The sequence below is a fragment of the Mizuhopecten yessoensis genome, unplaced genomic scaffold, assembly GCF_002113885.1.
Source record: "Mizuhopecten yessoensis strain PY_sf001 unplaced genomic scaffold, ASM211388v2 scaffold8949, whole genome shotgun sequence".
Taxonomy (NCBI): domain Eukaryota; kingdom Metazoa; phylum Mollusca; class Bivalvia; order Pectinida; family Pectinidae; genus Mizuhopecten; species Mizuhopecten yessoensis.
In genome coordinates this window covers 92,327-107,725 of record NW_018407803.1, presented here as the reverse complement: position 1 = coordinate 107,725, position 15,399 = coordinate 92,327, and the positions used below count along the sequence as shown (strand labels likewise).

The following is a 15,399-nucleotide window of genomic DNA, read 5'->3' as shown; positions in this document are numbered from 1 at the left end:
CTGTGTTAAAAGAGGGATTATCACCAAATTTGTTATAGATCATCTGTAGGTAATGGGACTAAAATTTGCATAAATAGAGGGTGTGGCCCCCTTGATGGGGAGGGGCGGGGCCTAATATTGTAAATAGAGGAAAATATTTAAGATCTTTTTTCTTGATACAAATGGAGGTGTTTAACCAATTTTGGTCAAGAGAACCTGCAGGCAAAGACAACTAAGTTTTGTATAAATGGAAGTGATGCCCCCCCCCCTGGGGGTAAAGGGTGGGGGTTCAATAGGGGAAATAGATTTAAAAAATATATATATTTAAAATCCTTCTCCTTCCAAGTAATTAGAGCAAGTGGGACTCAGGTTTATATAAACAGTGTTTGTGGCCCCCTAGGTTGTAGAGAGATGTGGCCCAATAGAGGAAATAGTAGTAAAACCATAAAATCCTTCTCTTCCCACATGAAAAGAGGCATTTGATCCTCACCCTATAACCAAATATTCAAATATTCAATTGCTAGGCATGAGGAGAACAAAAATTCATGCCACCAGGGTTGGCCCAGAAGACACCAGACCAACTCCTGGAGACTACCTCACTGGGTCATTACATGGAAACAGTTGAGATCCCCATGCCTTAACCATTTATAAAATTGCTGGAGATGAAGAATACACTCATGTTTTTTGCATCTTACCTACCCAAATGGATTTAGTTTTTCGTGCAGCTTGCATTTTTTGTACTCCTTTGATAAACTGGTATGGTACTCAGCTATTAAGGCCCCTGGGCCTCTTGTCTTGAATTGCCAAAGACCAAAGGTGATGATATTTGGCCTGTAGCTTGCAGGGATGAAGGCTACCAAGTTTGTTCAAATGAATGACCTTCGACCATATTCAAGGCTACAGGGATCAAATATGTTGAAACATTTAAACAACTTCTTCAGAATAAGCAAAAGGCCAAGGGTGATGATATTTGGATAGCAAAAAGCAGGATGAAGGGCAACCAAGTTTGTTCAGAAGAATGAACTTTACTCATATTCAAGGTCACATGGGTCAAATATGTTAAAAAACAACTTCTGAATAACTAAAATGAATAGTGTGGTGATATTTGGCAAGTTGTCTGCTCAGATGAAGGGCTATAAAGTTTGTTCAACATAATGACCTTGTCTGACTTTCTAGGTCACAGGGGCCAAATGACTTAGAGTCATATATACTGATATTTTGCCTGTATCTTTATTTTAGTCCAGCTTTAAGTTTACAAGAGTGAGATCAAAATCAGGTGAGCAATGCAGGCCTATTGAGCTTCTTGTTAGCTAAATGCCATGGTGCGGCGCCTGGCGTCAGTCCGGCGTCAACTTGTTTCTTTAAACAACTTCTTCTGAATAACAAAGGGGCCTAGGATGATGATATTTGCATAGTTGCATGCTGGAAGTGAAAAAAGGGCTACCAAGTTTGTGCAAATGAATAACCTTCGTCAATTTTCAAGGTTACAGGGGTTAAATCTTTCAACGACTTCTTTTGAATACCCAAAAGTCCTAGAGTGATGTTATTTGGCCAGTAACCGGCTTGGATGAAGGGCTACCAAGTTTGTTCAAATGAATGATGTTGACTTGACCTTAACTTATATCCAAGGTCACAAGGGTCAAATATGTTTTAAACATTAAAACAACTTCTTCTGCGATACTAAAAGACCTAGGGTGTTAATATTAAGACCAGTCACATGCTGGGATGAAGGGCTACCAATTTTCTTAAAATGATTGACATTCACACATTTTCAAGGTCACAGGGTTAAATTATGTTAAAAATATTTTAATGACATCTTCTGAATAACCAAGAAGCCTGGGGTGATGATATTGAGCCAGTTACATGCTGGGATGAAGGGCTACCAAGTTTGTTCAAATGAATGACCTTGAATTATGATTAAGGTCACAGGGATCAAACATGTAAACAACTTCTTCTTTATAACTAAAAGGACCAGGGTGATGATATTTGGCCAGTAGTATGCTTGGATAAATGGTTACCAAGTTTGGCCAATTGAATGACATTATCTCATTTTCAAGGTTACAAGGGTCAAATTTGTTGAAATAGCTCAACAAATTCTGAATAACCAAACGGTCTAGGGTAATGATATTTGGCCAGAAGTATGCTTGGATGAAAGGCTATAAAGTGTGTTCAACTTAATGTCCTTGTTCGACTTTCAAGGTCACAGGCTTCATATGTTTAAATCTGGTTATAGATTCTTTTGAATCGAACACTGATGTTTTGCCTGCATTTTATTTCAGTCCATTTTTAGTGAGCTTATGCCATGGCACGGCGTCCGTCCTGCGTCCGGCGACCTGCGTCCTTCTGTTGTCCATTTTCCTACAAATCGCTACTAGTCATACACAGATTTTGACCAAATGTGGGCAGAAGCATCCTTAGGGGAAGGGGAACAAATTTTGTATAAATGGTGGGTCTGGCCCCCCTGGGGACTGACGGGCAGGGCCCAATAGGGGAAATATAGCAAATTCTTTAAAATCCTTCTTCTTCTGTAAGAATGAAAGGATTTGTTCCATATTTGGTCTGAAGAATCCTTTGGTGAAGGGGAACCCTAATTGTATAAACCGTGGGTCTGGCCCCATAGGTGCCTGAGGGGTGGGGCCCAATAGGGGAAACATAGCAAAATCTTTAAAATCCTTCTTATTTTGTAGGAATGAAAGAATTTGTTCCATATTTAGTCTGAAGCATCTTTTGGTGAAGGGGAACCAATTTTGTATAAACTGTGGGTCTGGCCCCCGTGGGGCCGGAGGGGCGGGGACGAATATTGGAAACATAGCAAATTCTTTAAACTCCTTCTTGTTCTTTAGGAATGAAAGGATTTGTTACATATTTAATCTGAAGCATCCTTTGGTGAAGGGGAACCCTAATTGTATAAACTGTGGGTCTGGCCCATAGGGGCCTGAGGGGTGGGGCCCAATAGGGAACACATAGTAATTCTTTAAAATCCTTCTTCTTCTGTAGGAATGAAGGGATTTGTTCCATATTTAGTCTGAAGTATCATTGGGTGAAGGGGAACCAATTTTGTATAAACCACCGGTCTGGCACCCGAGGGGCCTGAGGGGCCTGAGGGGCCTGATGGGCAGGGCCTATTAAGGGAAACATAGCAAATTCTTTAAAAACCTTCTTATTCTGTAGGTATGAAAGGATTTGTTCCATATATGGTCTGAAGCATCCTTTGGTGAAGGGGAACCAATTTCTATTAACCGTGAGTCTGGCCCCCGAGGGGCCTGAGGGGCGGGGCCCAATAGGGGAAACATAGCAAATTCTTTAAAATCCTTCTTATTTTGTAGGAATGAAAGGATTTGTTCCATATTTGGTCTGAAGCATCCTTTGGTGAAGGGGAACCAATTTTGTATAAACTGTGGATCTGGATCCCAGGGGCCTGAGTGGCGGGGCCAAAAGGGGGCAATTGGGCTATATTGATTTAAGCGACTTCTTTTCTGGAACTAAGAGATGAATATCAACCATATATGACTGGAAGGCATCCTTCAGTAGTGGAGATTCAAATTTGTACAAATGGTTGGGCTGACCCCAAGGGGGCTGAGGGGCAGGGCCAAAAGGGGGCAATTTGGCTATATTGCTACAAACGACTTCTTCTGTAGAACTATGCACTGGATATCAACCATATTTGACTGGAAGCATCCCTCGGTGGTGGGGATTTAAAATTGTACAAATGGTTGGGCTGACCCCCCAGGGGGCTGAGAGGCGGGGCCAAAAGGGGGCAATTTGGCTATTTTGCTATAAACAACTTCTGTAGAATTATGCCATGGAATCAAAATTGTACAAATGGTGAGGCTGACCCCCTGGGCTAAGGGGTGGGGCTAAAAAATGTGTATTGCTTGGAAATGGTTGAGATCTCCATCGTATAACCATATATACAATTGCTGAGTATAAAGAGAAGAATGCACATTTGCTTCCAAGATGGTTCTAGGGTCCGGCCCCACCCTTTGAGACATAGTCCCTGGGTTGTAACTTTGAAATGGTTGAGATCCCCACCCCAGAAGTATATATACAAATGCTGGACATAAAGAGATGAATGCAGTCATGATATTAGAATTGACTCCAGGGTTTGCCCCACCCTTGCAGACTTAACCCCTGGGTCATAATTTTTAAACGGTTGAGATCCCCACCCCAAGACTATAAATACAAATGCTTGTCAAAAAGAGACGAATGCAGTCATGATATTAGAATTGATCCTGGGGTTAGGCCACAACCCTAGGGACCTAGTTTCTGAGTCACAGCTTGGAAACAGTTGAGATCCCCACCCCATAACCATACATAAAATTGCTGGGCATGAAAAATCTAATACAGATATGCTAAAAGGTTTGGCCTTGGAGTCTGGCATATTCCCTTGGATCTCATTTGGAAAATATTTTGCCATGATTGCTTAGATATCCAGGTGAGCAATACAGGCCCTCTGGGCCTCTTGTAGAACAGTGGTAGTATAAATGATCAGCTGTAAGTAACTATGTAGTAACATGAAGGTGTGAATTTAAAAAAAATGATGTGTATTTAAAATACCAAAATAATAATAAAAGCAAGAGTTCCGCGAAACGGTACATGATACGCCCGTCAGATGTAGAATGAGCAGTTTGCCACAAAGGGCCATAAGTGCATAAATTTTGGAGAGATAAGCGTCAAATCTACAAAGGGCCATAACTGCATAAATAAGCAGCAAATAATTTTGGTTATCGAGCTTGTCCGAGCTTTCATGGCAATGAACCTACCTACCAAGTTTGAAATTAATCCGTTCAAAATTACTCAAGTTATTGAGGGGAAACTGTGTCGGCAATTCTACAAATGCCATAACTCCGTAAATAACTGGCAAATAGTTTTGGTTATCGCAAGCATAGAAATAAACCTTCCTATGAAGTTTGAATTGACTCTATTCAAAATTACTGAAGCTATTGAGCAGAAACCGTTACGTCAACTCTATAAAGGGCCCCTTAATAACAGGCGGATAATGGTTATCGAACTTGTGCAAGCTTTCATAGAAATGAACCTTCCTATGAAGTTTGAAATTGATCTAATCAAAATTACTGAAGCTATTGAGCGGAAACTGTTTCGGCAATTCTACAAAGGGCCATTACTCCGTAAATAACTGGCGAATAACTTTGGTTATTGAACTTGTCCGAGCTTTTATGGCAATAAACCTTCCTATTAAATTTGAAATGAATCCATTCAAAATTACTCAAGTTATTGAGTGGAAACTAATGTGTGCCCCCCGCTCTGCCCACCCGCGTGAAAACATAATACGTACCGTCATTCGACGGGCTAATAAAAATACTAAGTCTCATAAGTCTAAGCAGCGAGGTGAAGATAGCAATGCTTTTGTGTCCTGTGTAGTGCTGGTCGGCAGTCTAGTATATATATGTGTGTGTGTGTGCGCGTGTGTGTTTTAATTTGACCAAGGCGAAGTTTAAACCAGTAAACTGAGAGTGTGAGCAGATAAGCGTGGTCGGGATGAAGTAATTAATTCCAAAAATTGACAGTGATATTTACCGTCTCGGAATGGGGGTTGAGGTGGGAAAGGAGGGTGATGTATGATATGAACAGTATCAGTTGAAGATGTAGTTCCTGTATTTGAATCGTTTGACATGTCTTTTCTGTAACTAATAAAATATTTCATCCATATTACATACAGCCCTAATGCAAATATTGTCTTGGCATACGCCCTGTTGATTTGTTTGTACCCAAATGCAAACTGTACCAAAAACTTTAACAAGAACTTGCTTAAAGAAGTTTATATTGAAAGATCTAAATTATTAAAGTGTTTTTTTATTAGCTCACCTGGCCCGAAAGGCCGAGTGAGCTGTGGTGCGGCGTCCGTCGTCCATCCCTCTGGCGTCAATATTTTACTTTAAACAACTTCTTCTCAATGACCAAAAGGCCTAGGGTAATGATATTTGGCCAGTAGCATGCTGGGATGAAGGGCTACCAAATTTGTTCAAATGAATGACCTTGACCCACTTTTAAGGTCACAGGGGTCAAATGTCTTAAAATCTTCAAACAACTTCTTCTCGATAACCAAAAGCCCCAGGGTACTGATATTTGGCCTGTAGCATGCTGGGATGAAGGGCGATCAAGTTTGTTAAAATGAATGATCTTGATCCACTTTCAAGGTCACATTGGTCAAATGTCTTAAAACCTTCAAACAACTTCTTCTCAATAACCAAAAGGCCCAGAATACTGAAATTAGGCCTGTAGCATGTGGAGATGAAGAATTACCTAGTTGTTCAAATGAATGACCTTGACCCACTTTCAAGGTCACGGGGGTTAAATATGTTAAAATCTTCAAACGACTTCTTCTCATTAACCAAAAGGCCCAGGGTACTGAAATTGAGCCTGTAGCATGCTGGGATGAAGGGCTACCAAGTTTGTTCCCCTCTGTCGCCATATTTGTTTATCATGGTAGTAGAAATACTAAGTGCTACATTAAAATTTTCTCCAGATATTATTGGTATTAAAATAGGTGAAACAGAAATTCTTACGAGTCAGTATGCGGACGATTCTACTTGGATAGTCTTGAAGATGATGATACTTCATTGAAAACAACTTCAGATATTTTAGATTCATTTGGCAAATGTTCTGGTCTTAGAGCAAACTACGATAAAACGGAGGCAATATGGCTAGGTAAAAAAAAGGGTCACCACGAAAACTTATGTGCTGAAAGAGGATTAAAATGAAATTTTACTAGAAAATTTTAAAGTCCTTGGTATCAAGTACGACCTCAGTAAAACTGATATAACTTTTGTTAATTATGATGATAAAATAGTGGAAGTTACTCGTATTCTAAAAAACTGGTCGCTTAGAAATCTTACCATAGCTGGAAAAATAACCGTTGTTAAGTCACTTGCTATCCCTATTCTCGTGCAATTATTTACAGTTTTACCAAATCCACCGTACCATATTGTTCAACAAATAAAACATATCTGTTTTAATTTTATATGGAATGATAAAAAAGACAAAATTAAGAGAACTACGTTAAAAAATAATTACGAAAAACGGTGGAATGAAAATGATAGACATAGAAAGTTTTATTAAAGCTTTAAAATTTACTTGGATAAAGAAATTACTCGATCCTCAAAATACATCTCCCTTGAAACTACTTCTGTTAGATCAATTAGAAAAATATGGAAACTTCAACATTCTCTTTTATGTTAAAAAAGATATGACAAAAATTACTGAAAACTTCCAACAGCTTCTGGAGAGATGTGTTTTTAGCTCGGAGTACATTAAATTTAGAACATGAAAATGCAGAATATTACTTGTCGGAGCCAATTTGGTCTAATCACAATATAAAAATAGATAATAAGATGGCAAGAACGGGGTATAAATAAGGTAGCAGATTTATTTGAAAACGATGGCAACATTATGACCTTTCGAAAATTTCAAGAAAACTTTAATTTTCCGGATATGAACAGAATCCGTTTTTATGGTGTTATTACAGCCATCCCAGGGTTGTGGAAAAGGTCAATTCGTAATCGGGGCAGTAATAATACTAGAGATAAAGAAAATATAACGCTTATAAGAACGTTGACGAAACCAACCAATATATTTTATTCAAAATTAGTTTCTACAATTTTAACTACAAACAAAAAAGCAATGGAAAAATGGTCTCAAGACATTACAAATTTAGATATTAACTGGAAATTTATTTACTCGATACCAAAGAGTTGCACTCATGATGTTATTTTACACAATTTTCAGTATGAAATGTATCACAGAATACTATGCACAAATATGCTTCTGTTTAAATTTGGTATAAAAGATGAAAAAAAATGTACTTTCTGTAACTATGAAGATGAAGATATGTATCATCTTTTATGGCAATGTGTTCATGTGTGCACTATTTGGAGAACTTTTTCAGACTTACTATATGTAAAATATAATATAGAAATTGAAATAAGTACAAAGGATGCCATCTTAGGTTACTCCGGCGAAAACAATAACATATTGCTAAATTTCTGCTTTTTGATAATTAGACGTGACATATACATCTGTAAATGTAAAAGTCTAGTATACCGTCAATAGAAGGTGTCATAATATTTTTAAAACACCATCGAAAAATTGATTATTTAGCTTACAAATTATACAGATCAAAACAAATTCACGAAGTAACTGAAAAATGGCGCCCATTGGAACAGTTATTTAACTAATTAGCAATTACTTGAAACAAGAAAAAGAAAAAAAGTAATGGTAGAAAGAAACTGTATTGTTTAACAATTACTATTCTAACACGATTCGTTTGCAACGCATGTTTTGATTGGATACGGACCATGTTCTAATCTGCGATAGAATCATGGTCAATCGTGTTCAATAAGCTAATCCCATCGTACTTAAGCCATGCCCCGTTTCTAACCAAAACAATATGGCGTCAAGCTCGCCTCATAGCGAAATCCTGCTGATAAGGCTAATAGGCAACAGAACAGAAACGACCGATGAAATGCATTTGTTGAATGAATCAAAAAGTAAAAAGAACGCATTCCTTGTTCTTACCTCCATTTATTACTGAAACGTTTGTTCCATCCATGTAAAGGCGTCTATTTAGATCCGAAATCAAATCAAACATTTCACGTGTCGTATGCATTCACACAAAACTCTTCTAAAATCTATACAAATAATCACCGATTTTGTCGATAAGCACCAATTGGTATGCATACTGATATGAAAATGTAAGAACTTGTTCAATATTAATCCGAATGTGTCGTATAAACTTTGGTAACAGGACGTTCACGAACAATCCAAATATTCCGCCTCGTCAACATACAGATCAAGCTCTCGCCAGTATGGGCGGGGCTAAATGACCGACTTTTGAAAGCTTCTTTTCGATTGGTCAGTCCGCTGCAGAATGACACGTCGCCAGTTAAGGTCACAAAGTACTTTTGTACAAGGAAATACAATGTTTCTAAACATATTAGCGTAGTATATTTGTTAAGGTGTGTTAGAATGGGGATAGTACGTTGTTTTTCGTGTCTATACTGGCGGTCTCGAGGTTAAACCAAATTTCATGTTCTAATCGCCAGTATAGCCACTCAAAACAACGTACTATCCCCTAATTGAAACGATATAAATGATCATGTCATATGTTGTACTGGCTTTGCGTGAACCTGTCTTACAGGTACATGTCTAGTTTTGAAAAAAATATGTCACTATTAAATTGTAGAACAGAATTGATGCAAAAACTCTTGTTTCCGGGACCTGACAACAGGATTTCAAGCACTTCATTGATATGCGCAGAGAACTATTTGGCCCTTGGCCTCTTGTATGTTTAAGTACCTTGTAATACATTTACCATCTACAATTTTCAGGCAATTCAATGATGGCAGTGTGGAGTTCACTGCAGAGTACCCTTTACTGAGGTATCATGTGGAGAAACGCATCAACTATACCTACTGTGTTGATACTAGTCCTGGCCATCATCAGTTTGCCGCAGAGCTATTCTATGATTCTGCGTCCCCAAATGGAAATATTGGCCGCTTTTTATCTGTACCAAAGAAAAGCCTTTCTTCAGGTAGGTCATGTATATTTTTGACATCCTTTCCTTTGCAAAAACATGAAGCATTGACTATTGTATATTTGGGAATGTTTGCCACAGTTTGATTTTCAGTCTGTTTTCCTTCTGTAATGAGGACAGATAAATCATGATGGCAAATGATAGTACACTGTGAAGGGACCATATCCTGAAGTACAGTATATACCAAGTAATAGGTGAAGGAAAAGGTGATACTAAATTGTATAAAAATATATATAAAAAAATGTGTTTGTTCACCTGGCTCAAAACCTGTATGCAGGCCTTTAAAATGCAACTAGTCAAAAATGACTAAGTGGGTTAGGTCTCATTATACCCCCGCAACAAAATTAGTGTGTGTGTGTGGGGGGTGTCGGTCTGTCTGTAGAAAACGTTTGTCCTGAAAACTCCTTCTAAAGTAATGGACCAATTTCAATGAAAGTTTCCAGATATGATAACTACAACCTGAAGTTGTGCTTTCAGGGATTATTTTTTTCATTCTGACCCTTTTTATACACCTGTCAGTATTATGATATGGGGTTTATCGTCCGTCTGTCCGTCCGTCGGTCCGGTGTAAACTTTTGTTTGTCCGGCAATCTCCTCCTACATTTTTCGACCGATCTCTTTGAAACTTGATATACATTATAATCATGATATGAAGTTGTGTCTCCCTGAAAAGAATTTTGATTCAACGATTTTTGTAAAAGTTATTGCCCTTTGTTCATTTCAGTATTTATTTTTTTGTCCAGAGATTTTCTTCTACATTTTTAGCTCACCTGCCTGAAGGGCAAGTGAGCTTATGCCATGGCGCAGTGTCCTTCGTCCATCGTCCGTCTGACATCTGTCCGTCTGTCAACTTTTCCTTTAAAACGGTACTTGTCCTGAACGGCTTAGTAGATTTGGACTATATTTTGTACAAACTGTGGGTCTGGCCCCCAGGGGCCTGAGGGACAGGGCCCAATATTAGAAACATAGCAAATTCTTTAAAATCCTTCTGATTCTGTAGGAATGAAAGGATTTGGTCCATATTTGGTCTGAAGCATTTTATGGTAAAGGGGAACCAATTTGGTATAAACAGTGGGTGTTATGCCCCTGGGGGCTGAGGGGCGGGGCCCAATAGGGGAAATATAGCAAATTATTCTTTAAAATCCTTCTTCTTCTGTAGGAATGAAAGGATTTGTTCCATATTTGGTCAGAAGCATCCTTGGGGGAAAGGGAACAAATTTTATATAACTGGTGGGTCTGGCCCCCCTGGGGGCTGAGGGACGGGGCCCAATAGGGGAAATATAGCAATTCTTTAAAATACTGCTGTAGGAATGAAAGGATTTGTTCCATATTTGGTCAGAAGCATCCTTGGGGGAAGGGAAACCAATCTTGTATAAACCATTGGTATGGCCCCCCAGGGGCCTGAGGGGCGGGGCCCAATAGGGGAAACATAGAAAATTATTCTTTAAAATCCTTCTTATTCTGTAGGAATGAAAGGATTTGTTCCATATTTGGTCTAAAGCATCCTTGGGAGAAGGTAAACCAATCTTGTATAACCCATTGGTATGGCCCCCCAGGGGCCTGAGGGGCTGGGCCAAATAGGGGAAACATAGCAAATTATTCTTTAAAATCCTTCTACTTCTGTAGGAATAAAATGAGTTGGTCCATATTTAGTGTGGAGCATCCTTGGGTAAAGGGGAACCAATTTTGTATAAACCGTGGGTGTGGCCCTCCTGGGGGCTGAGGGGAGGGCCCAATAGGGGAAACATAGCAAATTATTCTTTAAAATTCTTCGTCTGTAGGAATGAAAGGATTTGGTCCATATTTGGTGAGGAGCATCCTTGGGTAAAGGAGAACCAATTTTGTATAAACGGTTGGTGTTGCCCCCCTGGGACTTGAAGGGCGGGGCCCAATAGGGGAAATATAGGTAAAACCTTTATAATCCTTCTTCTACCTTAGGGATTAAGGGATATTATCCTAATTTAGTCTTGAGCATCCTTAGGCAAAAGGGACTCAATTTTGTATAAACGGTGTGGTTGACCCCTCTGGAGGCAGAGAGGCGGGGCCCAATAGGGGAAATAGAGGTAAAACCTTTAAAATCCTTCTTCTACCATACAGATTAAGGGATTTTATCCTAATTTAGTCTGGAGCATCAATGGGCCAAGGGGACTCAATTTTGTATAAGCAGTGGGTGTGGTCTCACAAGGGGCAGAAGGGCAGGGCCCAATAGGAGAAATAGAGGTAAAACCTTTAAAATCCTTCTGTGACCATTGGGATTATGGGATTTTATCCTTATTGAGTCTGGAGCATCCTTGGGTCAAGAGGACTCAATTTTGTATAATTGGTGGGTATGACCCCCCTAGGGGTGGGGCTCTGTTTGAAGTTTGTTCTCACTATATCTCCAGTACTGTATGGATCTTTCTGAAATTTCATATGTACTTACAGCACCTTCTTCATACCAATTATTTTAAACATATTCTGGTGAGCGATTCATGCCCTCTGGGCCTCTTGTTGTGAATTAAAATTATTTTATTTTACAAATAAAGGCCCTGCTATTGTTTATATATATTTTTTGCCTTTATTCACCGTATTTCGTTGTAAAACGTCGGTACCATTGCCACGTGTTTTGGTCCCCGTTCGTTTTCGTGAGTGTTTACTTTCACTTTCTTTTTCGTTTACGTCGATTTTTGTGAATTAAGATTATTTTATTTTACAAATAAAGGCTGAATTGTTTGTTTATCTTGTTGTTTGTGAACCATGAAGGACTCCTCCAAGTTTGACAAACGGGGTAAGAGGAAGGACAAGGCTAGGTCCTCCTCAGGTAGTGCCGACGACCCCACAGAGAGTCCTTCGGCAGGTACCTCGTTGGTAGAGGCCCTGCAGGGTCCCAAGACTATCCAGCCCTTGGTTGGCTCTAGCCTAGAGAGCACAGGTGTTGGCTATCCTGTTGCCAGGGAGGTTGGTCCCCCTTCCATTGGTGTTAGTTCATCTCTGGAAAGGGTGGGCCCTCCTCCAGTCTCTGACTATTTAGTCAGTCCTGGAGCGTCTGTTGGTGGGGATAGAGTCATGAATGAGAATCCTTTTGGGTCCTCTGCTGTGATGGGGAGTGGTAATTCTTCGAATTATCTGGGCCCCACAGAGTGTAGCAGCACTGCCACCTCTCATGACTGACTCTTCACGGTCCCTTCTCTTTCCTGGTTAGGTATCCGGTATCAACCCTGTCAGGGTCGATTCCTTGCTAGCTTGCACCATACGGAACCCTTGGGCCGTGCTCATAAATAATCGAGAAGGTGACAAGTCTGACAAGAGTCGGGCACAACCCCATGGTCTCGGGTATGAGTCCTTTGGGCCTCATGCTTCGGGTACTGTGCATCATGGTTTTGGTGCTTTCCAGCAGCAAACCTGTCATATGTCTGGCCCTAGGCCTTTCATTTCTGGTTTCGCTCTGGGAGGGAGTGCCTGTTTACCTTTTCCTTTTGGTCAGGGTGTTCCTTCCCATGTACCCACTGGTCAGTTTGGTCAGTACTGTGGTCACTCTTTTCCTTATGGTCCTAGGGCCCCATTTCCTCAGGGATTTGGGTACAACTCAGGTTATCCTCCGGGATTTAATCAGGGTTGGGGACCAGTCTCACTTCAGCAGGTTGGGGGCTCGCTGAATGCTCAGCTCCTACCCCCCTCTGGGGCTGGGGAGGAGGTTGTGTTTAAAAGACCTACCGTAAAAACCCATGTGATTTGCGCACCTGTGTAATTTGCGCAGGTACTTTTTGAGGCTGAAAATCGGGAAAAAAGCTTCTACTCAAATTTTTTTGCGCACCCAAAAAATCTGGAAAAAAAACCGATGTTCATGCTCCGAAAATCGATCTCTGAATATTTTTTAAAAAAATATATTTCTTATGATTTATTTTTCATTGATGTAAAATGATATTAAAAACCATGTAGAAACTACGTAAAATGTGTATTTTGTTGTTTGTTTTCTTTGAATTATCTGATCACACATGACACACACGTGTGTGCATATCGGCATACATAAATTCATTTTAGCAATATTTTACATAAAACATTTCCTTGCTTACAAAAACATATCAATTAATAAGTAATTTGATGTTTAGTAACCGCTGGTGCATATCTCCTGGTGAAAGACATAATTAGATCCCTTTTATTGATCATAATTACGATCAGTCAGAAGGGCTCATCATGGCGGCTTGGGTTACGCCGCTTCAAACCAGGTCATGTCACAGTTCAGTTTGGCCACGGAATTAGATTATCTAAGGGCGTGGTTTGGCAATATTTTTTGGCCACACAATTTTTACCTACTGTAAAATTATTAAAATTGGTCATCTGTGGTCATGACTGCTGGTTTTGCGACATTTACAGGTAAGTAAACCGGAGGGCATGATTTCACCAATATCGTCTGGTCCCGGACAATAGGCCAGGTAGGATCGCATGCTTCAGCATAAATTATTGACACTTCTCAACACTACAGTCCATACAAATTACAATGCAGTAATAAGCTAACACTATATCTGTGATTACCTGTTAACAATAGCTCTACTAATTAAAATGATTTGCAGTCGCGATCGACGGACCGTGTTGTTATTTTTTTCACTCACCAGCACGTGTCGTGAATAGGGCATGATTTCACCAATATCATAACTACAGACTGATTTGACTGATAAGGGATTATAAAAAATATGTTTATACTAGAAGCGTGGACAATCAATACATCCTCTTCAAATCTACTCCAAGGAAAAAAATAGTTAAAGCAGACTATTTTTACGATGCTTCATTTAATAAATATTGAAATAATTCACGAGGTTATTATCAATCACGTGTTTACATAATGTTAGACGCGAGATCAACATGAAAGTGAGCCGGAAAAAAACCCATGCTATAGGTATACGCATAGGCGATTTGAAAAAAAACTTACAGAACTTACATGGAACGGTGCTTAAATTGAACAACTACATTTTCGTAATAGTATGGGAAAACGCACCAAGATGTCGAAACGTAATGTCGTTAGTTGATCGGCGATTCTCTGGCATAGGAATTTGGCTTAACTTTCTTTGTTAACAGTTACCTATTTAATAATACTTTTCACATAAACTCAGATAACAACACATTATGTATCTTTTATTAATGTTTGACATAGATAAATTTGTTGACCGTCATTTGTCTTAGAGTTCAGTGTACCAAGGGAGATAATCCAAGATGGCGATCTTCCAGAATCGTCGATCTTTTCCTGAAAAAAACTTGAAATTTTCTAAACCTGTGTATTATACGCACCCCTCACTTTGGGTATTAAATTTCTGAAAAAAAAGTGCGCAAGTTACATGGGTTTTTACGGTATTAGGGCTTTTAGGACATCTCGCTCCAAGATCAATATCCCCGCCTCTCGTAGATCTTCAGAGTCTCATCTTGGCCCTTTGGAGCCGAAGAAAGCTCGTAAGAGGACTTTCTCAGAATGGAGAATGGGGACAGGGACGATGACGTCCTCAGCCTGTCACCTGGAAGTGTGATGACTGAGATTCAGTCCGAACCTCCTTCTCCTCGTCATGATTTAGATTCTTCGGAATCTGAAGGTTATGAGGTGTCGGCTGAGATTGAGGTAGAGCCTGAGGTTGAGGCTGAAGCCCACCGTGCTCTGGCTGGCATGCGGGCGCGAAGCGCCGACGTAGCCAGAATCCTCGGGAGGAGGTTTGTCCTCCTGCGGCATCTGCCATTCCGTAGGCGACAACGCTGCTGAGTAAGCTGGTTCCGCCTTAGGTTTTGGCTCGTTCTGACAAGTCTTTGCCTGAGGGTTCTGTTGTTTCCTTGGCTTTGGCTGTCGCCCATGCTAGGATGGCAGAGAAGGCTGCTTCGTCCTCTCGTGCATCTGGGGTAGCTGGCCT

General features: G+C 40.0%; 1 protein-coding gene across 1 annotated transcript in view; it reads left to right on the top strand.

The window, feature by feature from the left end:
* Positions 1-15,399, top strand: part of LOC110456917 (E3 ubiquitin-protein ligase rnf213-alpha-like) — a gene marked incomplete at its 3' end in the record, with an annotated part of 132,105 nt that overhangs the window by 29,903 nt on the left and 86,803 nt on the right. Inside the window, exon 6 of the mRNA XM_021507975.1 lies at positions 9,327-9,529. Coding sequence (XP_021363650.1) covers positions 9,327-9,529 — 203 coding nt within the window. The remainder of the gene's footprint in view (positions 1-9,326; positions 9,530-15,399) is intronic.